This window comes from Pogona vitticeps, chromosome 5 (assembly GCF_051106095.1).
Source record: "Pogona vitticeps strain Pit_001003342236 chromosome 5, PviZW2.1, whole genome shotgun sequence".
Lineage (NCBI taxonomy): Eukaryota > Metazoa > Chordata > Lepidosauria > Squamata > Agamidae > Pogona > Pogona vitticeps.
This window is the reverse complement of record NC_135787.1, coordinates 46241131-46266803: the sequence shown is the minus strand read 5'-3', so window position 1 is coordinate 46266803 and position 25673 is coordinate 46241131. Positions and strand designations below refer to the sequence as shown.

The 25673-nt window shown below is 39.4% G+C and overlaps 1 protein-coding gene across 2 annotated transcripts in view; it reads left to right on the top strand.

Moving 5' to 3' along the window:
* Positions 1 to 25673, top strand: part of DCHS2 (dachsous cadherin-related 2) — a 134210-nt gene that overhangs the window by 87960 nt on the left and 20577 nt on the right. For both annotated transcript variants that reach the window (XM_073001531.2, XM_073001532.2), the window contains 7 exons: positions 291 to 390; positions 6330 to 6487; positions 8064 to 8904; positions 12577 to 12816; positions 18512 to 18646; positions 18928 to 19137; positions 20011 to 20868. In XM_073001531.2, the coding sequence (XP_072857632.2) occupies positions 291 to 390; positions 6330 to 6487; positions 8064 to 8904; positions 12577 to 12816; positions 18512 to 18646; positions 18928 to 19137; positions 20011 to 20868 (2542 nt within the window). The remainder of the gene's footprint in view (positions 1 to 290; positions 391 to 6329; positions 6488 to 8063; positions 8905 to 12576; positions 12817 to 18511; positions 18647 to 18927; positions 19138 to 20010; positions 20869 to 25673) is intronic.

Here is a 25673-nt window from a genome sequence, read left to right as displayed (position 1 = left end):
AAGCTTATACAGATTTATCTAGGTAGCGACATGAAATGAAAGATGGCGCTCCTGTGCCTTTAAATTATTCCTGCAGAACATGAAGATTCAGCAGGTACCACTTCCCATGCAAGGTACATGTATTAAAATAACCTCACCTACAGAGCTATTAGCCATGTGGCCATCCTAGCTATCATCAGGCATTGAAAGCTAGGTTTTGTGGAACTGCAGCATGAAGATTTTTGTGTCTAGTTTGTCTGACTTCTTTGCAAGTTGGAGATGCCCGTTTTAATCGAACTGCTTGCTATTAGGTTTTAGAAGGGCAACCGGAAGGAAGACTAGTTGCCACCGTATTTGCCAAGGATCTGGATTCTGGAAACAATGGGAAAGTGCTATATTCATTGTCATCAGGTAAGAGTTTCATAATTGCTGTGTGAAAAAAGAAAAGCATTGTATCAAAACAGGTGGGATAAACAAATAGTAAACTTAAAATGTAAACATCTGTTATGGATGTGTTCCTGGCTACCGTTACAAGCCCATTCTTTTCCAATTAAATGCTCATTCAGATGGGTCGAGAGGCTGCTCCTCTACATCATCTGTGACTTGCTGGTCTCTTATTACAAATGTACTTTTTACCCTGAAGATATGAAAGGAGCCTTCTGGAGGAGTGTAAGGGCTGTAAATACATTTGGGCATCCCTTGAACAATGATGGAACCTGCTGGTTGGTCCTTCTTCTCCAAAAACACCATTGGATTGCTTCTGACATGAATGAAAAAGAAGACCTGATGTTTAAGAGAAAGTTCTAAAAATGTTCAATGATTTTTTTCACATAGTAATCAGCATGTCTTCTGCTTCAGGTATGGTAAGATCAGCTTACTAGTTCTGTGGGATTATAGCTGAAAGAGTATGGATTCCACACATCATCCTTCAACACTTTTTATCCTTTGGCACCTCTTCTAAGCCTTTTAAAATTTCTTATAGAATTCTCTATGGAAAACACCCAGTCAAGCAAGATTAAAGGGACAGTGCTGCTAAAGCATGTTCATTGTAGCTTATTATTTCATTCATTATAGGTAAACATTTTAAACATCCCAGTGGAAAAATGACTTCTTGTTTCCCACGACTAATTGGTTAGTCTTCTTGTAGGAATTGGTCATGACAGTCTGAGACAAGGATCAAAAGATAAAGACACCAAATAATCAGCTTGTGTAGATCCTGTTTCATTCTTAGTTGGATGTAATACTTTCCTGATTGAATTCTGCTGTAAAATGGTGTTTATTATCTTTTCTCTTAGTACGAATTTTTAAAAGGGTGGTGGAAAGGGAGACTTTATGACTGGTTCTGGTTTGTGTGAAGTCTAATTTTTTTAAAACTTTCATGGCTAAAATGAAGAAAAGCTTTTTGTAATTCTAAATATACACAGTCATATGCTACACAATTTAATCTAGAGGGTGGTGAAGGGGAAAAAAATACCAGTGCTGTGCAACTTTGCAGTATTTATTGAAAAAGAACAGCAGAAGCAAACCAAAATGACAGTCTCATGGCAGCCTGACAGACCAACACACTTATTATAGTCTGATAAGTTAAGCTATAGCCTATTAAAGCTCATGCCTTGATAATTTTTTTTAAGCCTTTGAAACACAATCCTTTGATTCTGCTATATCAAACTCATACAGCTGCTCTTCTGGATTTGATTTGTGCTACAATTGTTCTGCAGAATGTTTTTGTCCAAATTCCATAACATGTTACATGGGGTCTTCAGAGTAAAGTTGCAATGATTAACTTCAGAGCTCATCAAAGTTATTTTTGGGACTACAATTCCCAGAATCCCCCAGCTGGAGTATATGGTGAGTTATTGTCCCAAAAGTAATTTTCTCAAGTTCTGTGTAGTGTATAGCAACTGAAAACTGAGTGGGAAATAACATAGCCCAGATACAGATGAATTTCACATTGCTCATCCACTTTTTCTCTCCTTTACGTAGAAAAAGCTGAAAATAATGTCCCATGGTCATATTTTGCTTCTCATAATTATTTGTCAGTGAAAGAACCCAAACTAAAATACCATAAAACTAAACTGCCTTTTTTGTTAATATGGAGAGAGAATGAGCAGGAATAATTTTCTAACGTCCTCCCAGGGAGAACTGAAATCATCCATGCTTGTACATACCACACCTGACAACTTCAAGAAAGTAAGAACTCCACAAGGACTAACATGTTCACTCCTCATTCTGAGAAATGGGATATGTTGAATTTTTCTTGAGACTTCCCTCTTCAGCAGTAAACCATGGAAGTTGTAGACTGTCTTTCTACAGTGCTGGGCTTAAAGTGGGTCATAAAATAACATAGCTGCTTAGAAACTGCAGGACACTAGGTATTACCTCTTGGAACCATGGCACTTAGCCATCATTAAGAAATTGTGCTCTGTGATATGTAACCATGACATTTGGTGGTGAGCTTTGCTCATTTTCAGCTCATTGTCCAGCTTGGTGTGAAGAGTAATTTGATACATTTTCAGAATATGGCCTCTGGCTTAAATACACCAGGAAAATAATACAACAAGCCCGAAAAAGAAAGTCTGATTACTGGGACAGTTAGTCTGTTCATTCATTGTCAAATCCTAAAAACTAAAACTGCAAAAGTGAAAAGAAAAGAAGATATAGTTCCTTACATATTTGTTTATTGGTGTACATTGGTTATGCCCCCAAATAAACTCTGCTTGTATCTAGTCTTCTATGTGCACAAATGCATGACACTTGGAACAGAGCAGTTTCAGAGAATGTTTGCAGTCTCATGGAATATTGGAAACATGCAATGTATTAACTGCAAGTAAATGAGAACCAGTTGTCCATCTGTAGTACTTAGCCATATAAAGAGGCATCATTTATTAAAAAAGTGGAGAAACTGGAGTGCTGGCGCATGCTTTGTAGCATAGCTATATGTCACTGGTGACTGGTTACTTGTACAGCTGCACCTTTTGCTGTGGTGCAGCAGGTGCTTTGAAACTGTATTCTTGACAACACTAGTGGCTGGTGAGTGTGAACTTCATGCAACATGCCTTAAAAAATAGTGTTGAGTGAGTTATGGGGTACAGTGGTGCCTTGACTTATGAACTTAATCTGTATTGGAATGGTGGCTGTGAGTCAAAACATTCATAAGTCAAAGCACCATTTCCCATAGGAATCCCACTGAAAACCGATTAATCCATTCTGGCCAAAGAAAAAAATACCCCCCCAAACACTGTAAGTCCCATGCTAGGACTGCCCCCCCCAAATAATCCAAAAATAAACATTGGAGCAAGTCCCACGCGGGACTGCAAAAAACCCCACTAAAAAACAAAACAACACAGAAATGTAAACCCTCCAGCCTCCTACACTCCAAAACCCACCCAGAACAACTTTTTTAAAAGGAAAAAGCACCTTACCAGGCTTCCTGGGCTTCCAAAGCATTGGCACCCGACCGCTTCTCCCTCCTCCTGTGCCGCCATGGAACCCCTCCGACCTGCGCCTTCAGTGGCGCTTACTCACAAGCAGACCCACACCTTCAGTGGCACTTACTTGTGAGTAGATCCACGCCGCCCTACCTCTCCTTCCTCCTCCTGCGCCCCAGAAGTAAAAAAGTTCCCTAATCATCTGCTCTAACTGTTGGGGCAAGAGCTACAACGAAGCAGCCTCTTTGCCACCAACGGTTTGAATTTCCCGCCTTTTCCCCCTGCCTTTTTTCGTTCGTAAGTCAAAGCTCCATTCATAACTCAAAGCAATATTTCACATCCAGAGCTGTTCGTAAATCAAAACGTTCGTAGGTCAGGGCGTTCGTAAGTCAAGGCACCACTGTATTTTCTATTGCTGTTATGCACTGTCAAGCCACGTTCGACTTACAGTGACCTTATGAATTTGTGGCCTCCAGAAAAGGAAAGGGGGGGGCTGAATATAGTGCTGTCAAAAGCTGGACTCTGTTATTCTCTGACCCCATGAGAATTAAAATGTATTTAGTTTTAGATTAGGATTAGCATTGTGTTCAGGCTAGCAGAAGGGTTTTGTGTATGCTTCCTATTTTTTTGAACCCACTGGGAAATCCAGTCCCCCCTCATTTCGCTTCAAAGAATCAGTTTTGTTTTTCTGTAAAGAATACATACATACTGTCCAAGAAACTGTTTACTGTAAAGAGAAGGTCTATAGACAAGGTGCTTTCACCATCAGTGTCTTTCAGATTCATTATTTACAGAGTTTTGTATCCTGTTTCTGTTTCACACATTACTTGTTCATTAGTGTTTTTTGTTGATTTGTCTCTTGTCTTAATATAATGTATTTAAGGCTGCTTTCTGTATATCTTATATCTAATTCCATGGATGCTTATGTTTATTGCAATATAAAAGCCAAAAAAATGTCAAGTTCTCCTTGGCATAATAAAGGAAATATATAGGTATTAGAGGGCACCAATGTGCTTAGCTCAAATTCAGCACTGTGTTATGAAAATATTGATACATTAATATTTATAGAATTAATATTTGAGATGGTATAAAATTAATGGCATAGAATGGTTATGTTAAAATATACATATCAGTCCTGTCACTAGATTTTACCTTTGTTTTGGCTGATGATTTCCCATTTGAAACAATTTTATAGCAAATGTCAAGAAAGCCATTTTTTACTAGAGGCTATGTGCCAAATTATCACTCAGTATTTTACCGTCTTCTTTCATGATATATACATAAAGAAATAGAGCTACACATTGTTTTTAAATGGTGAAATGGTTAACCCCACAGCATAATCAGTCTCTTCCATCTATAGTTGTGATTCCCAACCTTGGGTCCCCAGATGTTTTTGGACTACAACTCCTAGAAATCTTGGCCAGCACAGCTAGTGGTGAAGGCTTCTGGGAGTTGCAGTCTGATAACATATGAGGACCAATAATCTGAGTATGCAACAGTTTCTTGTTGAAATCATGTGTTGCATAATATTGTATAGTTAAAGGGAGAATTGCTGCATTAACAATTAGCAATTAGGAAAAAAACCAAGTCCTGTGTTGACTGTGGCACTTCCATGTAGATTTCAGTGAAATAAATAAAAAAAGTACTGGAAAAAGAGGACTAGTCTGCAAAGTTTTGAAGTATACCTGAGCTCCTAGAAGACTGTGTAACAACTCCTGTGCACTGTGGGGAAGAGTGGAACGGCTGTTCTGACGTTTTCAATGGAGGGGCTTCTAGTATGCTAAAATTGAACTGAAGTCTGTTGTCAAGTTAAATCTCTGGACCATGCCAAACATGCATAAATCCATTTTGATCACTGAAACTCCTCTCTTCCCCACTGCACTGGGAAAAGCATCTCCTGATGATGGGGCAGGCAGGCCTGGCATTTGTAAGCATGAGGCTACAATGGGGAAAATAGTCAAATGTCAACTGGAAGCAGATTTTATGAGCAGAAGTCTGCTTCTACAAGCCCCTCTTTTCAGCTTTGGAGGCTTTCCTTGGTCCCAACTCTGTCTAGGCTTCTAGAAAAATAATCCCTGTCAGTGGACTTCTGCTCAAACCAATTTGGATACCCTCCCTTTCTTTTCACATGAATGCTCAAGGGATTAAAAGAAAATACAGGGTAATCAAATGGCTTTTTGCGAAATTAGCTCTCATCCACACATAGCATATGGCTTGATCATTCTAGTTAAATATTTACTTCCTGGCCTGAAAAACTGATGTTCCTTTAAGGGCTGTTCTTTCAGGCTAGAAGATAAACACAGAAATGGCAGGTGTGGGATGCACAGGGCTTTGGGAGTCACATACTTTACAGTTAAAGGAGTTTGATATGAATTTAACTGACGTGGAGACATCCTGCACAATTCTGTGATTTATAGTTTGAATTGCTACTTGGAATTGCCTGCTTTAGAGCTCTAGTCTGTCATTTATTTATTTATTTATTTGATTTATACCCCGCCTATCTGTACCGATGGACCACTCATATAGGGCAGTGGTTCTTAACCTTTGTTACTTGGATGTTTTTGAACTGCAACTCCCAGAAACCCCAGCCAGCACAGTTGGTGGTGAAGGCTTCTGGGAGTTGCAATCCAAAACTCCTGAGTAACCCAAGGTTAAGAACCAGTGATATAGGGGAGTACACTGGGATTCCTCAGGACAGAGGGGTATCAAACTGTAGTAGCAATTTGGTGTAGTACACTCTTAGTGCATTCTTCCTTGTTATAAGAATGGAGAGAACTTCTGCACTACACAGCATACAGAGAGGGAGTATGGGCCACACATGTGGAGCCAACCAACATGATGGTAAATTTTGTTCTTTGTAGTGTTGTTTACATAGTGCTTTCCTGATACACACAGATATTAATGGTGATACTTCTCTTCCAGATGAGAGTTTAGGTCACTTTCAGATTGACAGCAGTAGTGGCGAGCTAAGAACCACTGCAACTCTTTTGTACAGTTGGTGTTCAAGCTACCGAATGGTTGTGACTGCAACAGACCAGGGAGTCCCTGCTCGACAAGCACAAACAGTCATCCACGTTGAGGTATGGATGCAGACATTGTTTCCTTGAAACAAAGTAGAAGATAGATTAAACCTGTGCATGGATCAGTGATTATGGTAAATATTTTTCTACTGAGGTTCAGACTGCAAATCAACCTGTTTTATTTGTTTCTACTTTGTAATGTCTGCTTCATTAAAAGACAGTTATCAGCAGTACACTTTAATAACACCACCACAACCACCAACAGAATATTGTGGCTGACCTGAAAATGTAATTGAAATACTAGGAAGAATAACTGTTTGGTATCTATGTGTTGAATTCTAACTAAGTGAGCCGCAGTTAGGTCCTGTTGCAGTCATAATGAAGTGCCACTTTATGGCTTCAGTGCCACTGAAAATGGAATTAAATTGAGGCTCATGTACAACTAACTTTGCCTAGCTTTATTTATCTTTGTAAAAGCGTAGAAAAGCTTATTCTTTACCTAGTGGCCAGGCTAGCTGGCAGATCTTGAGAGTTGTAGTCTAAAAAGTAACTCTTCATCAGGTTGTTCATTTGTCTGACACTACTGTTTCAATTAGAATATTTTTAAGTGCCCTCTTTGCTGGGAGTCTGCCATTTTCCTCATTCTTTCCTTTCCTGATTGCAGCCACATATATCATAGGTATTGGTTTGCTCCAGTAGGGCCAGACAGACCAAACAAAACTGGTAAACCATAAAGGTGTAAAGATATTTAATGTATGAAGTATTGTAAGTTGTTTAATTTGGTACATTTCAGACCCCAGAGGTTGCTTCATCGAATAACATAATTTAGCTTTCTCTTCTTTAGTAAGCATCAATTAAAGAGACTTGTTCATGCCTATATACAGTGATAATATTTTGATATTTGAGCAAGGCAGTGCAATGTGAAAAACATAATATTCTGTCCCCTAATGAGATAGTTTCTGTGGCTTTTCTAGACATCAGGATAATGAATAACACCGTGTAATAGTAAGGAGTTCTACACCTTTGGGAATTTGCCACATTCATTCATACACAAACTAGTGTGGACTCATTTCTACATTTTTATGTCCTCAGTTTTGGGTCCTTTTCAAGACCTATTTGGGAGATGTATATTTGTAAGAAGTTTCATGACATGCATATTTCCAAAAGGAAGATCATTGCAATTAATTTCAAAGCATCCTCTAGATTTCCTTTGATTATATAGTTGGTATATCATGTTTCATGGAAGCATTTCAAGCTATGAGAATGTATACTAGAGCAATTGACCCTTTTGCAAAATCACTTGACAGATAAAATTCTTTGTCGTATGTTTTGGCTTCAGTGCAACTGAGAGTGAGATGCAGGCATAAATAGATGTGCAGGGGGGAAAAAACTGGTAAAATCTTCACCTCAGAGACAAATTTCAGAATTTTCCACTGGAAGAATTGGAAACTTTGGGAAATACAGAAACAAAACTCTGGTAAAATATTTTTCTCTTGGATCCAGAAGGAGAGTTCTTAAGTTCTCATTCATGTGGTCAAACACTGAGTAACTGATATCACCATCTAGGGGGGGAAGAGACTACAAAAATAGAAGTAAGAAACTAGAAATAAAACTGTCCTTTTTTTTTTCCTCCCAGGTAATCCAGCTTCCCAAAGAGAGAGCATTTTCTTCCCAAAACATTAGACATTTTGTCATACCAGAAACTTTTAAGCCAGCTCAAATGCTGGGCTATTTAAAACTGCCTGGTCAGCATCCATACTCTGGTGGAAAACCACATTTTAGCATCTCTGAAGAAGACTCCAACGTTCCCTTTGAAATCAACAGTGTTACTGGCGAGCTCCTTCTCACAAAAAAACTTGATTATGAAACAGAGTCTCATTACTTTTTCAGAGTTTTTGTAAAGGATGATCTAAATCATACTGCACCAAATAATACTTTTTTCCTCAGTATTGATGTTGAAGATCAAAATGACAATTCGCCTTCTTTCCAGAATGATTTTATTGTCATTGGAATTGAGGAAAATGTGCCTATTGGCACTTTGGTGTATACATTTAATGCAAGAGATGAAGATGGCAGTTTTTCAAACAGCCATCTTCAGTATTCCATATACAGGAATGACTTCAGTGAAAATCCGTTTCTCATCCACCCGTCTCATGGTAGCTTAATTACTGCAGTTCCCCTTGACCGAGAAACAACACGGTCTGTCGTCTTGACAGTGTCGGCAGCAGACCAGCCTGTAAATCTGACTGATCGCAGGCAAAGTTCACTGGCAGTGAGAATTGTCATTTTGGATGTCAATGATAACAGTCCTTGCTTTGTTTCAAATCCTGTTGCTTACATTAGAGAAGATGCAGAAGTAGGTTCATTAGTTCATCACATACTCACACAGGATCCAGACCAAGGTTGGAATGGACAAGTTACATACCATCTTCTCTCAAGCGGTGAAGACCATCCATTTATGATAGACAAAATGACAGGTAAGATAGCAAGTCTGACGCATTGAAGTTGCTCTGGGAATTGCAGACCTCTTATCTTTGACTGAGCTCTTGAAAACAGGCAGTTTTAATCATACAGAATTGCAGTGATGAGGAAACTATCAGCATGTTGCAGTTGCAACATCATGGTTGCACCACATAAAATTGATTACACCAATGTTTTGGAAATGATGTCTTTTGATTTCACACTCTCCCAAAAGGTCCCAAGGCTCCCAAGTAATCCTCTTTTTCCAATCCCCCAATGGAAGCCACTGGGGACTGTGCAATGAGAAGGGAACTCTTTAATTTCTGAAAATCGCCTCTACTTGTAAAGTTATCCGGACCATGGCGCTTTTTTGAAATGAATGATTTCTCCTGTCCCATGGCCCAAAAGGCTTGCTCACAATTCCATGGGAGCCTTGAGGCGATTGTGAAGAGCTCCAGAAGGATCTTGCCAAACTGGGAGAATGGGCGGCAAAATGGCAAATACGTTCAATATAAGAAAATGTACAGTAACACACATTGGGGCAAAAAATTAAAACTTTAGTTATCAGCTAATGGGTTCTGAGATGTCTGTGATGGATCAGAAAAGAGATCTTATTGTGCTGGTGGACAGCTCGATGAAAGTGTCAACGTGGTGTGCGGTGGTAGCAAAGGCCAATTCCATGCTAGGTATCATTAAAAAGGGGACTGAAAAAAAGAACAGCCAACATTATAATGCCATTGTACAAAACACTGGTAAGGCTGCACCTGAAATATTGCATACAGTTCTGGTTGCCACCCCTCAAAAAAGACATAGTAGAACTGGAAAAGGTGCAGAAGAGCGTGGCTAAAATGATTTCTGTGTTGGGACATCTCCATTATGAGGAAAGGCTACAATGTTTGGGGCTCTTTAGTCTAGAGAAAAGGCACCTGAGGGGAGACATGACTAAGACATATAAAATTCTGTAGGGGATGGATAAAGTGGATAGAGGGAAGCTCTTTTCCCTCTCACACAATACCAGAACCAGGGGACATCCACTCAAATTGAGTGTTGGGAGAGTGAGAACAGACAAAAGAAAATATTTCTTGACTCAACATGTTGTTAGTTCATGGAACTCCTTGCCACAGGATGTGGTCATGGCATCTGGCCTCAATGCCTCTAAAAGGGGATTGGACAGATTCCTGGAGAAAAAAATCAGTCGCAAGTTACAAGCCATGATGGGGATGTATAATCTCCAGGCTTAAAAGGAAGTTACCTCCAAATGCCATATGCAGGGGAGGGGTATCAGGAGACAGGTATGTAGTTGTCTTGTGTGCTCCCAGAGGCATCTGGTGGGGCTACTGTGAGATACAGGAAGCTGGACTAGATGGGCCCTTGACCTGATCCAGCAGGGCTCTTCTTATGTTCTTAACTGCTGATTTGGTATGGTTTGTTTACTGGACCCACAGGTATTCCATGGCTTGGTGCCCCTCTGGCAGGTGCCTGCTCAGAGGCAGTGCCCGGAGGAAGTGGGGCAGGAAAGCCAGGACACTGCCTTCAAGTGGGTGCCTGCCAGAGAGGGGTGAAACATCTGTGGGTCTACAAAAAGAACCACACTGAACCAGTGGCTCATGCCCATCTCCAGTGGTATCCTTTGATAGAAACTGATGTAAGCTCGAATTAGAAAATATGATTTGAAGCAGATTTGCAAACTGTGTTGCTGTGCACTCCAGTTTGTATAAACCAAAAACCCAGAAGGGTAGCAGAGGTAGAAGATCTATTTAGTATATTACACAAGTTTGTGCCTCCTGAAATAAAATCATAGAGAAGCAGTGATCTCCTAGTTCTTAGGAGACATATTTGTTCCTTTGAGGCCAAGGTAGATGAGCTAAGGAAGCTGAGAGGCACGAAGGTTCACGGACAAATACATTCAGGGTTCTGGCAGAAGTGTCCTGCTCTGAGTGACAGCTCATATGCTGTCAGAAGGAATTTATCTAATTTAAGAAGCTTACATCCTGCATTTTTTCCACCAAGAGGATTCAAAGCTTTTTCACAAAATGACATCTTAAAAACAAGGGCAACAGTGTATCAGAATATTTGAGAAACATATCAAATAAGCATGTACAACCAATACAACTTTCCATGTGTTTCTCAGTACCACCAAAAAAACCCCACAACCCTTCCTACAACCAGACATTTGCCTACTGAGCTGTATGTAAATAGAGATAATCCTGTGTTTATCTTATCAGTTTTAAGTATTTTTAGTTTTTTTAACTTGCATTCCATTTTTTTTCATTGCTATTAGCTGCCCTCAGTGGTTTGCTAATTCTAGAAGAGCAGAAGATATGCTTTTGTATAAATAAGATTAAAAAAATAAGTAAGTAAGTAACCACCATTATAGGAGAATCATGTAAGGGAACAAAGTAAAGGGCATGACAGATTAAAAGTGCTCAGCCTTTGTGAACAGCTGTGTTTGGGATAGACACCAGACGGAATACAGTTTTGAGGCCTAGCTGAATCACATTTGGAAGGGCCTTCCACAGAGTGATGCCGTAGCCTAAAAGAGTCTACTCCCAGCATTGTCCCTCTTTTGTAACTGAGGATTGAGGAATCTGGGGCAGGGCCCCCTGTGTTGAGCACAGTTTGCTGAAAGGAAGACTGTATGATCCTTAAAGGATCTAGGTCACAAAATGTTAAGGGATTAATAGGTCAGAAACAGAACCTTGAGCCGAGTCTGGCAACCTGCTGGCAGTCATTGTATTTCCAACAAAATAAAGGAGCACTATGTTTGAAGCTCTCCTCTACACTCGCCAACAGTACGGCAACAGCATTTTGCACCAGATGACATTTCCACAAATAAGCAGAACCAGCTCAACACATTATTTCCCTTCCTTAAGAATACCACCACTGAGAGATGTTCTTTAACATTATTGAGAATGATAATGATTGATTCACCACCAGGAGAATCAATAAGGTCATACACCTCTTGTTTTTCCCACAGCGTAAGTAATTAAGTTGGGCGACCAAGTAAGGTTTTTTCCCCCTCAAAACCAGGCCACAGACCTAACCGAAAAGCATGAGGTTTTAGAGAAACATTTTTATCTGGAGCTTAGTTGTTGTCACCATGCTCAGTCACCACATCTTCTAAAAGAAACATTTGCTATTTAATGATATTTGTTTAAATTGGAGTGATCAGAAGAGAATGGGAAAGATTACTCTTTTTAAAATTGCAGTTTCCAGAAAACTACAGTTCATGGATTCTAGGAGCTGTAGTTCAAAAATGTAAATTTTCCAACCCCTGTCCATAGGGTGCATACAGATATCTCTCTTTAAATGAGGTGCTTACTGCTTCATTAATTCTTATACCAAACCATGACTTAACAGATTTAATGAACCAGTATGGGTAAGGATCCAGAACACTGGTGGTCTGAATGCTGCAGACTGTCTTTAGGGAAGGAGAGCATCATTCTGAGAAAGTATTTTCTTACAAGGCATTTATTCCTTGAGGCTGTAGGCGGGCATTTGCCTGGTATGTTACACTATGTTTTACTTGTGTTTTGAGATTTCAAATTGTGGTTCCTCATATGAAAAATAATTAAGTTGAACTGGGGCTTTGATGTGGCATCTTAAATTTAATAATGGTAATGTATTGAAATAGCAACTGCATCAGAAAAAAACCCAGTATCCATAGGTTATTTCTCCTTTTAAAATAGGTCTGCTAACGACTACTTTTGCTTTGGACCGTGAATACCAAGAATATTACAACCTGACAGTGGTGGCTCTTGATGGTGGTACTCCAGCTTTGTCTGCAACTCAAATGCTGGCCATAACTGTCCTCGATATAAATGATGAACCACCAATATTTACAAAAGCTCTATATGAAGCCTCCATCTGTGAAAACAAACATCCAGGAGCATTTATCTTGAAAGTTGAAGCCAAAGATAAAGATTCAGGTAACTGGCTTTCCTAACAATAAAACAAACAGAAACAAGAAATTATGCTCAAAAATTGATATAAAACTGTCTGTAATTCTGCAGTTTCTTTCAGTTTATGCACCTATAATTTAAGAATGAAAATAAAAAAAATTAATATGTGATACTGAATCCAGGTTTAATCAAAGAGTTCTTACCATTGTTTGACAATGGTTCATTTTGTTCATGCTCTCTGTTCTCAATCATTTATTTATTTATTTTATATCCCGCCTATCTGGTCGGGTCAGGACCACTCTAGTATTGTTATTTAAAGCAGTGGTCCCCAACCTTTTTGTCACCATGGACCGGTTGGGGGAGGATGGTGTCCATGTGCAGGGAAGACGGGGCATTCCCCATGTTCACGCGCATGCACAAAGGGGCAGGGGGGTGCTCATGCAGGCGCAAAGAGGTGGGGGACGCTCATGCAGGCACCATGCATGAAGGGGCAGGGCACTCGGGGGAGAGCTCAGCGGGCACACGTGCACTCGTGTGCATGTGAGAAGGGGCTGTGCGAGGGGGGTATATGCATTGGGTGAGATTTGTCTCTCCGGTCCAGTCTGGCCCAGTCCACAGACTGGCACTGGGCTGAGGATGGGAGGGGGGTTGGGGACCCCTGATTTAAGGAGTCTTAGATTTGCCACATTTGACAGAAATTATTTGCCTCAAGTTCCTATCTCCTTTTCTCCCCCACTCATTCCTCCTGAAGAACCGAGGGGAAATTTTACTTCAGGGGCCTGAGCCACTAAGCAATCTAGGGTGCAGATGGGGAGCTAGTGTAGTGTAATGTAGTGGGCAGAGTATTTTAAGAGGAGACTTGGCTTCAAATCCTTGCCTGCTCCTAGAAATTCTGTGGCTGCTAGCAGTGTTAAGCCACTCTTTGAACACTGCCATATATGTTGGGAGAAGAAAACCTGTTAGAGTTGCTGTGAGTTGGAAGTGACAAACAACACACACAGGCTACAAATAACACCCAAACCATAGCAAAGCTTCCAGGGTGTATATTTTGTATCCATACTTTCAGACAGAGGGCTCTTAGCACTACCAGAAAACAAATGTACAGCTATTCTGTCTTTCCTTCCTTACCTGACACACATACCCCCAATGTTAAAAGGAATATGCTGAGGGGAGAATGGTGCTTATCGTACTAGCAGGGCAGGTACCTTTTGTGGCATCTAGAGAAGAATGCAAAGCTCAAGGGAGGGGGGCCAGAATCCTGCGACAGGATGAATTGAATACCCCCAACAGAAGTCTTGCGTTGATCTACAGTGATTTTGTGATAAGTGTGTATATGAAGCACTGAACCAAACCAAACCAAATTTATAGGATCATTGATAGTTGCAAACATGCATTGATTTCATCTGGCCAGAGTGGGGCACTGCAATCCCAGTATTTTTCCTCACCTGACTGGTTGCTGAAAAGGAATTGTGAACTGCAAGCAGCATGAACTTTTTTTAGCATAAAAATTAACAGCACAATTTTCTTTGTGTCCAAAATGGTGAAGTTAAAAACAGGAGAAAACCTGTCATTTCATGTGGAACTTTAACTAAGCTGTAATTTCACAAAAAGTTCTAGGCCATACTATTTGGTAGTTTCCTGTTCATTCTGGTAAGACCTTGTGTTTCCATAGCGGAGCACAAAATCACTGTGATACTAGTGAGTGTCTCAGAATGCTTTGTCAGCAGATAACTTGATAGGAGATTTTACTTCTGAGCCAACATCTTCCTCTTCTTTAATCCACCAGTGTTCATAGTAAACAAAATTGTTTCCCTCAATAAAATGTTTAGGATAAAAGCATAAGTATGAAAACATCAAAATATGTTGTCTGGTGGATTTGCTACAATGACCCATTGGTAGAACTCACAGGAGACCTCAGGACCTGCTCATGTGGTTCCTTGAAGTAGCTACGTGAGAGAGGAATTCCAGAGTAATGGTGTGTGTTTTTTCAGATATATACCTTGCAAAGAAGCCAAATTAAAACCTTTCCCAGAACAGTGAGATCAGCAGATGCTACTGATCCATACATTAGGACTGCAATTTTATATATAGACCTGGATTCTCAGTTAAGCTGCAGGTAACCTCTAAAGTGGGGTACCATCTTGGTGAAGTTTTGTGTTCCAGAATAGTGCATTGTTTTTGTTGCTGCTCAGCATCACCAGTATGAGCAACACTACCAAAAACATACAAGTGAATGTTTAATGCAAGAGGTGCAGTTTTATACCCTCATTCTCAAGTTCTTCCTCTCCTTGTAAAATCTGATATGTTTTTCCATAACGGTAACAACAGTTACCAAGGTGTTTTCCCCTCCACATTCCTGCAGGATGAAAAGCTGCAGAGTTGGGCTGAAATTTCAACAACATGCAATTTGAATTTACTTTATGTTGCTATTTCTCAGCCCAAAATTTTTGTGGGAGACTGCAATCCCGAGCAGAGGACTAGTGGGAAGGAGCTGTTTTAACTCCCTTTTCTGGCTGTGTCTCCCACTTCTAAACCAGAGGGGATTTCCAGAAGGGAGCAATACAGAGAAGTTGAGGAAAATCCAAGAGAAAACTCCAATTTGGATACAAAAGCACTTGGACATGCTTAAGTGGCTCTTTGGTTCCCATTTACAGTGTTAGCAAAACATGGATATGCAAATCAGCTATAATTTACAAGGAAAAAGTTAAAGCACACTGTTTTACTCTTGTTCGTAGACTTTTTAAAGGTAGATGGAACTGAGTTTCCAAATAGCTGCAAAAAATAAACATATATTAAAATGTACCTTAGATGTATGTTTCCTATCCTTTGTCCACAAAACAGGACTAAATCCATTACAGCTAATAGCGGCTGTTATTTGGCTGTATGTACAGCATATTATGAAAATGATGCCATGCTTGTCTCTGGAGAGCAGTGAGACCACAAGAAATATGGGAGCAATTTATTTTGAAGCAATAAAGAATGAGAATGTGGGAAACAAGATGCCCACTATGCACAAAAATAGTACAGCTGCAGAAAGAAATAAACAGCTGCTAACTTTCATAAGCAACATTTTTCTCTTGCAATATTGAAGTGTGGTCCTGATCTTGCAAGATAATGAAGTGAAATGGAACATCATATGAATGATATCACTGAAGCTTCTTCAGCTCTAAATGCAAGTCAGATCACATGTGAGGGGAAACACATTTTTCTCCCCTTATATTGTCCCTCTAGCTTGCAAATCTTTCACTGCTACTTGCCTGACGCATCTGAAATGCAAACAGAGCTGTATTTTTCCCAGTTGACCAAGAACAAAAGAAAAGCAAGCTAATTCGCCACATGTGAACTGAAGCAAGCTCATGTTGGAATAAACAGGCATTATTTTTCTCTTCTTTTGTTTTGGATTGTTTTGTCATAGGGGGTTCAAGGTAAAACATAATCGGCAGTAGTTTACTGTTCCTTTTCAATGTTAGTTTGCATGTCATTGCCATTGTTGGTGAAATACCTCATTAGCGTCATATTTCAATTGCTGCTTCTGCCCAGTTGCTACCCTTTAGGAGTTTCTCTGCCCCCATCACCATTGCAACGGTTGATTTTCTGCTGATGTGATTATTAATCTGGAAGAATTTGGATGCATGTTAGTCTAATATTTTAGCTTAGACCCCGCCAAGAATCCAGACTCTTAACAGAGCCTAGCCTTTCAGCAGCATTCAGCTTACCTGATACATTCAAGTCCCTTAACACATTCAGGTGTTACATCTAAGAGCGGGTGGGGAAATTATAGCAGTAATGCTGACAAGAGGTGAAAGCAACAAGAAAAGAGAAAGACCAGATGTGAGCTGGATTGACTCAGTAAAGGAGGCTATGGTCCAGAGCAGCCATTCTCAACCACCTTTTCGCCACAGCCATAAACACAATATGGAAGAAATACAGGCCAAATCAGGATTGTGTAAGTCACATAACAAACCTTATAAGGTGTCTATGAAGAATTGTTTCCAATCTGGGTCCCCAGATGTTATTAGAAATCTTGGCCAGCACAGCTAGTGATGAAGGCTTCTGGGTGTTTTAGTCCAAAAACATCTGGGAACCCAAACTTGGGAGCCAGTGGTCTACAGTTTGCAAGACCTGGGTGGGGCTGTTAATTACAGGAACTTTTGAAGGTTACTGCTGTAAGTCAAAATGACTTTATGGCACATAATAACATTTTTCTTTGAAGAGTGTGCTGTGACTTCAGGTTTTTTTCTAGTGAAGCCCTGAGGTGCATTAATAGAAATCGGGAATGTGGTATTCTCTGATAGTGAAGAACATCACCCTTATATTACTACTGTAATATGTTTCTAGGTAATGGATAGACTAATTTGAGATTCTTTGTGGTCTAATCCATGTGTAATTGGACAGCATACAATGCTAAGTTGCAAAGGGATTGCAGAACAGGACATGTTCTGCAAATACAATTCTTGTGGCTGACAACATCAGCATGTATTCAAGGAGTCACTTGTTAAAAATACAATGTCATAACATGATTCATATAATTCACTAAATTATGTAAATATTTTAAGGTTTCTGCATTTTCTTAGATTAGATGGTCAATACTTCATACAGTGGGGTCTTGACTTGAGAACTTAATCCGTATTGGAAGGCGGTTCTCAAGTCAAAAAGTTCTCAGGTCAAATCTGCATTTCCCATAGGAATGCATTGAAAACCATTTGATCCGTATCTGCTCTTTTCCGTCCATAGAAACTAATGGGAAGCTGCTATTCTGCCTTCGACCACTAGAGGGGGATATTTTGTTTCTTTTTTTCTTAGGTCAAGAAAGGTTCAGGGAAGGCAGGGAAAATACAGTCCAGGCAGGACAGTACCAGGCAGTCCGAAGACTGTCTCCCAATCCACTCTCTAAACGCTGGGAGGAGTGAGGAAGCAGACCCGCACCCTTTTCACTGGCCAACAGTTAACTAAAAGTTCAAATTTTGCACTTTCCCTGCCTCCCACGTGATTTTTTTTCAGTTCTTAACTCAAATCTAAGTATGTAAGTCAAGTCAATATTTTCCTGTGATAGTGGTTCTTAAGTCAAAATGTTCTTAACTCAAGCCGTTCTTAAGTCAAGACCCCACTGTACATTGTGATTTTACATGTTGCAATGCAAAAGTACAAAATTCTCTTCCACAGAACTACACTACAGTTAAACTAGTTACAGGGATTGTCTTTTGCTTTCTTATCAGCTTACAAATAGGGAGTTTTATGAACTCTCTGAAAATTGACTGACCATTTAATCCCATTGGTAAAATCTCTCAATATTTTGTTGCGTTTCTGAGAATTTCTCTAGCAATGTCACCTCACCCAAGTTCCTGATCATTTTGAAAGTTTGTTCTTTCCACATGGAATTTTGATTGATATATACTTTTCCTAGTGAACACAATTTCAATGCATTTTTTCAAAGACTTAAGTATGTCGGTGTTCATTTTTTAAATATACCTAGTTGTGTGCATATTTAAGAGTGAAGTCAGACTACATTCACACAACACTTTGGTGGGCCTGAAGAAACTCTTCAGATTTTTTTACATTTTTATTTAACTTTACTTTTAATTGTAAAGCAGCAGTGAGTTTTTAATATCAAATAATGTATAAGGAATCCACATTTAATCTGCCATATTGGTACCAACAATTTAGGAAACAGTTAATCCAAGGCAATTAAAACAACTAATATTTCTTATTTTTGTATTTTAAGGAATAAATTCCCTCCTTCATTATGAAATTTTGCCAGGACCTGGATCTGAGGCTTTTGAAATAAACTCAGACACTGGAGAAATTACAACTGTCATCTCCCTTGATAGGGAGACTCAAGAGATCTTTGGTCTTAAAGGTAAAAGTTGTGATGTTGGATAAAGAATATGGCGGTTCACAGGTGTCTGTCAGCATTAGCATATGGGTATTTCACACACTTTTTAAATGACAAAGGTGTTCCTGGTGATTTTCATCCAGTATCATCAACAGTGAATAAAACAAAGTTCAGAAACAAAGTTTCAGTGTATTTTAGGAGGAACACTATGTACAGTTTGCTGTTTTGATAATATTGATGGGCAGTGTCATTACTGTGGTGCGATTATTGATATTGTAATTTTAAAAATGTTTCTCTCTCCTTAGTGCTAGTTCAAGATGGTGGATCTCCTATTTTATTCAGTACAGCCTCAGTTGTTTTTCGAGTACTGGATGAAAATGATAATATTCCCAAGTTCCTTCTTCCAGTTTCTGAGGTTCTAATTATGGAAAACCAAGAGCCTTCAAGAGTTGCTACTGTTCTAGCTGTGGATAAGGATGCAGGCCATAATGGAACTGTGCAATATCAAATTGTTGGTAAGGTGAAATGTTTTATGTGAGTTAAAACTAATGCTACCATTTAAAGCTTTCTTTTCTTTTTTCTTTTCTATTGACTTTCCTATGGCTTTACATGGCTAAATCAATGTATCCTACAGTGCAGGAAATGGAGTTTTTTACTTTGTGAGAATAGTATTAATTGAATGTTACTCAAAACGAAATCCTGGAGTTCTCCTTAAAAAACGACCACCGCCTAAAATATGCCATTTAAGCCCCTCTCTATGTCATCTATTGATTAAAATGAACTTCATATTTTAATTCTCATGAAAGTTGGAAGAACATAAATGTGGTTCAAGGGTAAAGACCATTTCCTGCCAAGTGCATTGTGTTGTCACAGATAATGTAGTGGCCATATAAAATAGGGGTGGATTAACCTGCAGGTCTGGGACAATATGCCGTCATTGGTCTGATTGTCAGATAATTGTAGTTTTATACATTTGGATGTGAACAGTTTATAAATAGCTGAAAAGAAAAGTAGTTTGTTGTAAGAATATAAAATGTGTTGTTGCTATTATTTTTATAGAGCTGTTAGGCTTATTTCAACATACACATGTCCCTTGTAAACAGGCAGTTGAGACTTCCAGCAAGCAGTATCTCATTCTTCTTGTCCTACAGTTTGAATGGAAAAAATAGTGAAATTGAAACTTACAAAAGGGAGTGGTAGGAAAAGAAAGAGAGGGGGAAAGGGGTGGCCTTACCTACTTTTGTCAAAGTCTTACCCACTACCAGAATGCTTTTCCTAGTAGATTGTTTGCCAAGAAATGTGTTTGGCACACTACAGCTATAAGGAGAGTGTTCAGCATTAGAACTGGTGTGTTAATTTTTTTTGAATTTTTTTGTTCCATTTTGAAGGTGGAAATGTTCAAGGGTACTTCACATTGCACAAAACTTCAGGGGAACTCTTCACCACTCGCAGCTTAGATAGAGAAATTGTCAGCAACTTTATCTTGCTTGTTGAGAGCTTTGACCTGGGTGATCCACCAAGAAGCTCTGTGGCCCAGATTCAGATCACAGTCCTGGATGACAATGATAACAGCCCGCTCTTTGCAGCGAACCATTATCAGACAACGGTGAGAGAAGATCTTGGAGATGGGTCACTAGTTCTTGAGCTGTTTGCAGCCGATGCGGATGAGGGGCCCAATGGAAAGGTCACATACTCTCTCCTTGCTGATACCTCCAGTGCATTTACCATTGATAGGGTTACTGGTGCTGTAACTGCTATTAAACCACTGGATCGGGAAAGAAAATCTCAGTATCTCCTGAAGGCTGTGGCAACCGACTCTGGCATCCTAGGACCAAGAAGCACTAGTGTTAGCATAACTGTGCATGTCAGCGACATCAATGACAACTGGCCTGTTTTCCTACAAAATCCTCTGAAAGCTTATGTGTCTTCTCAAACACCTATAAATCAGACTATAGCTACTGTACAAGCGAATGACGCAGATCTTGGACTAAACGGAGCTGTGCATTTTAGGTTTGTGACTTCAGAAACGATGTTTGAGATAGACTCAAACACAGGAGATATCTTTCTACAAAAACCTGTACCTCACGAAGGTTTAATTGCCCATCTCTTGATAGCAGCTTCAGATCAAGGGGTCCCAGCTAGAACAGCTACTGCTCTTTTGTCTGTCTGTTCTGAAGCACAAAGTGAGATGATTTCATTCAGCCAGAGTCACTATGAAGCAATGGTTACTGAAAATAGTGAAATGGGTGAGTACCTAGCCATTATTTGTATTTTCATATTGTAGACAAAGCTGTGTTGTCTGGGGTATTGAAGGAGGTAGAAGGGCCCAAAGAGCTTTGTACACAGAACAGAAAAGTAACTTTAATTACAGTTGCTCTTTGACATTCAGCTATTATTTTCTGCGTATCTACTATGATTCTGAAAGGATCATTATCTGATAATTGTTTCTGTTTTCTCACTGATAATGCTCTATCATTTGTTTCAGTTTTCCTCTCAAATAGTTACCTTTGTCTGTGTAATATTTGGAATCAGCAAGATGAAGAACCATCTGGATTTTGTGATATCCTGGATTCCTCAAAATAAAATTCTGAGTGAATCCCATTTCCATTAGCCACTTGGTGCATAATACTCCAGATCAGCTACTTATGTGATACAAATAGTATGTTGGGCCTTTGTGTCATGTGTATTCTAATCCAACATTTTTGACTTTGGAAAATTCTGGAAATTGTGAAGATAATAGATTTCCCAACACCTCCTACGTAGTATAGCTAAATGAATGTAAACAGCTAGAAGAATCTTAACTAGGGATGGTTTGTTCTTTGGATGAACAGGTGTTCCACTGGCTCCCGGGCTTCCCTTCCTCACTTCTTCAGTTGGGTGCCCATTCAGAGGCAGCATCCTTGCTCCATCTCCTCCTCAGAGTGGGCACCCACCAGAGGGGACAAGAGAGAGAAGCCAGGGTCCTCATGGAACACCTGTTCATCTGAAGGACGAACCATTATGAACTGACGGTTTGTGCCCATCTCTTGTCTTAATCCCCAGTTTCATTAGCTGGCAGGGGTTAATAGAATGGGTATGCTCTTCTTCTGGTGGATACAATCTCAGCTGTACAGAGCTACTCCTGTCCTTAGAATGCAACAATATCTGTCAATAGCTTGGTAGGTATAAAATGATTGGCTGCACTTTTCTCACTGTTTAGCCAGCCCCAAAACTTAAATTTTGCGGGAAAATAGGGAGGAAAGCGGAAGGACAAATTAGAGAGAGACTACATTTGCTGTGCTCTTTATCTGTTCCAGCCTGGTTCAAGTGGATGAGTTATGGCGATTTTAAAAATGAAAGATCTAGCAGGTTAAATGGTTCAATAAAAAGCCACTTTGACCATTTTCTGCTCTAACCAAAGTAAGCCAGAACAATGGAAGGAGCACACAATCTGGATCTTTTCTTTTCATACCCAGCTTGGACAGGACTGTTTTCAAGGCTGCAGTTCTAGGCATGCTTATTTTCATTGCTGAATCAAACAAAGGTAGAAGTTAAAAACTAACTGATAAGAGTTAATAGCTGGAAGTTTATATGGGCTCTACAATGCTCACTGATGATGTGATCAGTTTTTCATTATCAGTACGTAATCAGTTTCCATGCAAAAACGTGTCTCTCTGTGCATGTGATGTGTTATTTAAGTACCCCTGCTGATAGCAAATAGTACCACTAACTGCATAATCAGGAAAATTATTTGCTTCTTTAGTGTCTTCCTCCTGATATCACATTGTCACAGCTTTTATTGGAGGTGGTACTATTGTTCATGTAGATAATTAGTAGGAGTCAGTGAAAGCCTGACTTGTAATCTTTTAGAGTGTGGAAGTATAATTTAGTCCCTCCCCTTTAAAGGCAGTCATGTTGATTTGAATATATTTTAACTGATTGAGCCCAGTTTTGTCTTTGTATCTTCCCTTTCCCTGCCTTAAGCGATAGGTTCTCATGAGTTTGTCTAGTGACTAGGTGCTTTTGACCACAGTTCTTCATTTCTTTTTCACTCCATTGCATAGGTTTATGGTTCTTTAAGCTACCTGTGTATGCAGAGAAACAGTGTGATGCTTTCTCAGCTCACTACTACGTAGCAACAGTCTTACACAAATGGTTTCCCCTCCTCCTCTTTCATGCTTTTACTTACAAGATCTTTACTAGATGTGCATGTACACAAGAGTTCAGTTAGTTACTGAAACTGTTAAAAAGAAGGCCTTATTAGGGGTGTATCTTGAAGGCAAGAAGAATAGAATTACTTATGATTAAACCACATTAAAGAGCAGTGGAATTGCCTTCTCTTAAAATGGGGTAAGCTGGGCCTTGAAGAATAACTTTCAGGATAAGACCTATACTCGTAATATCATTCACCATCCTGGTGTTTTCCAGATGTTTTGGATTCCAGCTGTAGTTGCACCCAGGCAGGCTGGCTATTTTTGGGCTGGGAACAGACATTATTACTGTAACTTCTGTACCAGTGCAGATATTTCATGTTTTCTCTTGGTAATTTCCCATAAACATATGAGCAATAGCATCCAGGGTCATTCCATAGATGTTATTGCTTATGTGGCTAGCTTAGAAACAAACATTAGCTGCAAGCCAGTCTACAAAGACTGTACATTCGTGCCCCCAAATGTACGCCTGTTTGTATTTTACATAGCGTTCCTTGTAATATAGTAAAGTCTAATTTGGAAAAGGTCAATGAACAGTAACCTGAATCCATCACAACTTATTAAAATCAATTTCCATGTTACCAAATTGGTTTTAAAACTGGCTAACAATCTCAAAGCTTTAATCTTGGTAAATCTTGTTGAAATCTGAACAAAAATCCATCTTAGTAAATATACTTTAAACTTAGTCACACAGTTAAAGGTGGTGTGTTTGGTTAGCATAACAACTCATGTTTATTCTTCCTACTTCTGCTGCAAGCAGAGCGGTTGTTTACTTCATGCTTTTTTGTAAGATAGAAAATTTATCTTCTGCATTTAGGGATCTCTGTAATAACAAACTGCACATATATTTGTGAAATATCTCAAGGCTTATTCTTGCCACACCAGGAAAGCATAACCATTGGAATTTTTTATCTCTCTCCTAGCCCCCTTTCAATAGCTGGACACTAATTTCACCTGAGTGGTTTATCACAGATGGGGGGTACAATCCATATGAGCAACAGCATCCAGGGTCATGATCTCCCAGATGTACTGCATTTGGAATGGGCAACAACCCTTGGGGGCCAACACAGGCTTCTTGTACTGGCTGATCTCAGATCTGCCAGCACAGCTGGATCTGTTAGCACTGCTGCTGTGCTAGCTGAGATCAGCTGGCAGAAAAGCCAGAAGAGAAGGAGCAGGGGAAGTTATGTCCAGTCTAAACCCCTCTCAGCCCACACTCATAGCCATTATGTCAGCATAAAGTTAAGGGATTTCAGCATTCCTAGGGTGGAAAAGTTTTTCACTCAGCATAGGCTCTGTAGTGTCAGCTCTGAGCCAGCCCTCAGCTGTTTTTGCTATTTGTTTGTTTGTTTGTTTGTTTATTCTATTTGTACCCCACCTGTCTGGTCAATACGACCACTCTAGGCGGCTTCCAGACAGGTAAAAATACAATAACATATGCATATAACAAAAAATAAATATACACAGGAATAGACATTAAACAATAAACAAGTTAGGATTGCACCCTTACCCTGAAATCTCACTAGCTGGTGAACCTGGTTTTTTTGGGTGTGTGTGTGTGTTTCTTTGAAATCAGAAGCTTGATGTATTTTTCCTCCCCTGAATTTACATTGTCCGGAGACCTTTTCTTCTTGTTCTAATGGCTGCTTTTTAGGAAATAAATTTAAGAAATTCTCTCCATCAAAATTTTACACTGGATTTGGGGGTTAAAAATATGCTGTTGCATATGGATTACTGTAATGTACTCTACGTGGGGCTGTCTTCAGAAGGTGCTCAAAAATTTCAGAGGATCCAAAAGCTGCCAGTTAACTAGAGGTGCACAGATTATATAACTCCCCTGTTAGAGCGGGTCCACTGGCTTTAATCTATACAGCCTTAAATGACTTGGGTCCAATCTGTCTCAAAGGCTGCATCTCCCTATTCAAGGCTGTCAATCTTTTAAATCATCAGGGGAGAGCTTTCTCTCAATCCCATCACCTTCAACGGTGCATTTGATGAAGACATGACAAGTGTCTCTGTTGCTGCTCACAAACTATGGAACTTCAGGCTGGGCCCTTCCTTGCTGTCCTTTCCCAAGCAGGCAAAGGCCTTTCTCCTCAGGCAGACCTTCTCTCCATAAATAATAGTTCTTTTTTTAAATGGGGCTATTGTGGTTTGAAGTTTTTCCAATGTGTTTTTAGAATTGATTTTATCTAATCTTGTTAGTATTATATTTTTTTAAAAAATGAACACCATAATAATTGGGTTTTAAATTTTTTTTTAATATTGTAAGATGCCTTGGGTCCTCTTGAAAGAAAAGGCAGGTTTTAAATATTTTAAACAAATAAATAAACAGACATAAATACTTAGATAATCTGCCATTCATTTTGACTTGTGGACAATGTAAAGATTGTGAAAGTTTTCATTTTCTTTTTGTCCCTTCTCTGCCTTAATTATATACACAAGTACTTTTACACACAGGTAAAACATGGTACAAAATTGATACCTTTATGCATCATCTGATCATTTACTTATGAAAACATTGCTTTTCTGATCATGTTCCCATCTACTGTGTGATCATATGCATCCCCACCTCTTTTAAGTCCTTCACCATTAATCACTTGCAGATAGTGACAAAGCAGAGAATAGGAAAACTAGAACTGATTGAAAGGAAATAAAACAAATGATGTCTGTTAAGTGAGGAAAATGGGACAGGATGGTAGAGAAACAGAACTGTAGAATTCCACTCATCTTCACTTCTTATATTCTAGAAAAATGCCACCGTGGCATCTGTCTAAGCTTCAGTGCGTCCAGTTGTAGGAATTCCAAAATGCTTTGTCATCTTCACGGCATCTTATGCAGATTGTAGACTAACGTTTTAT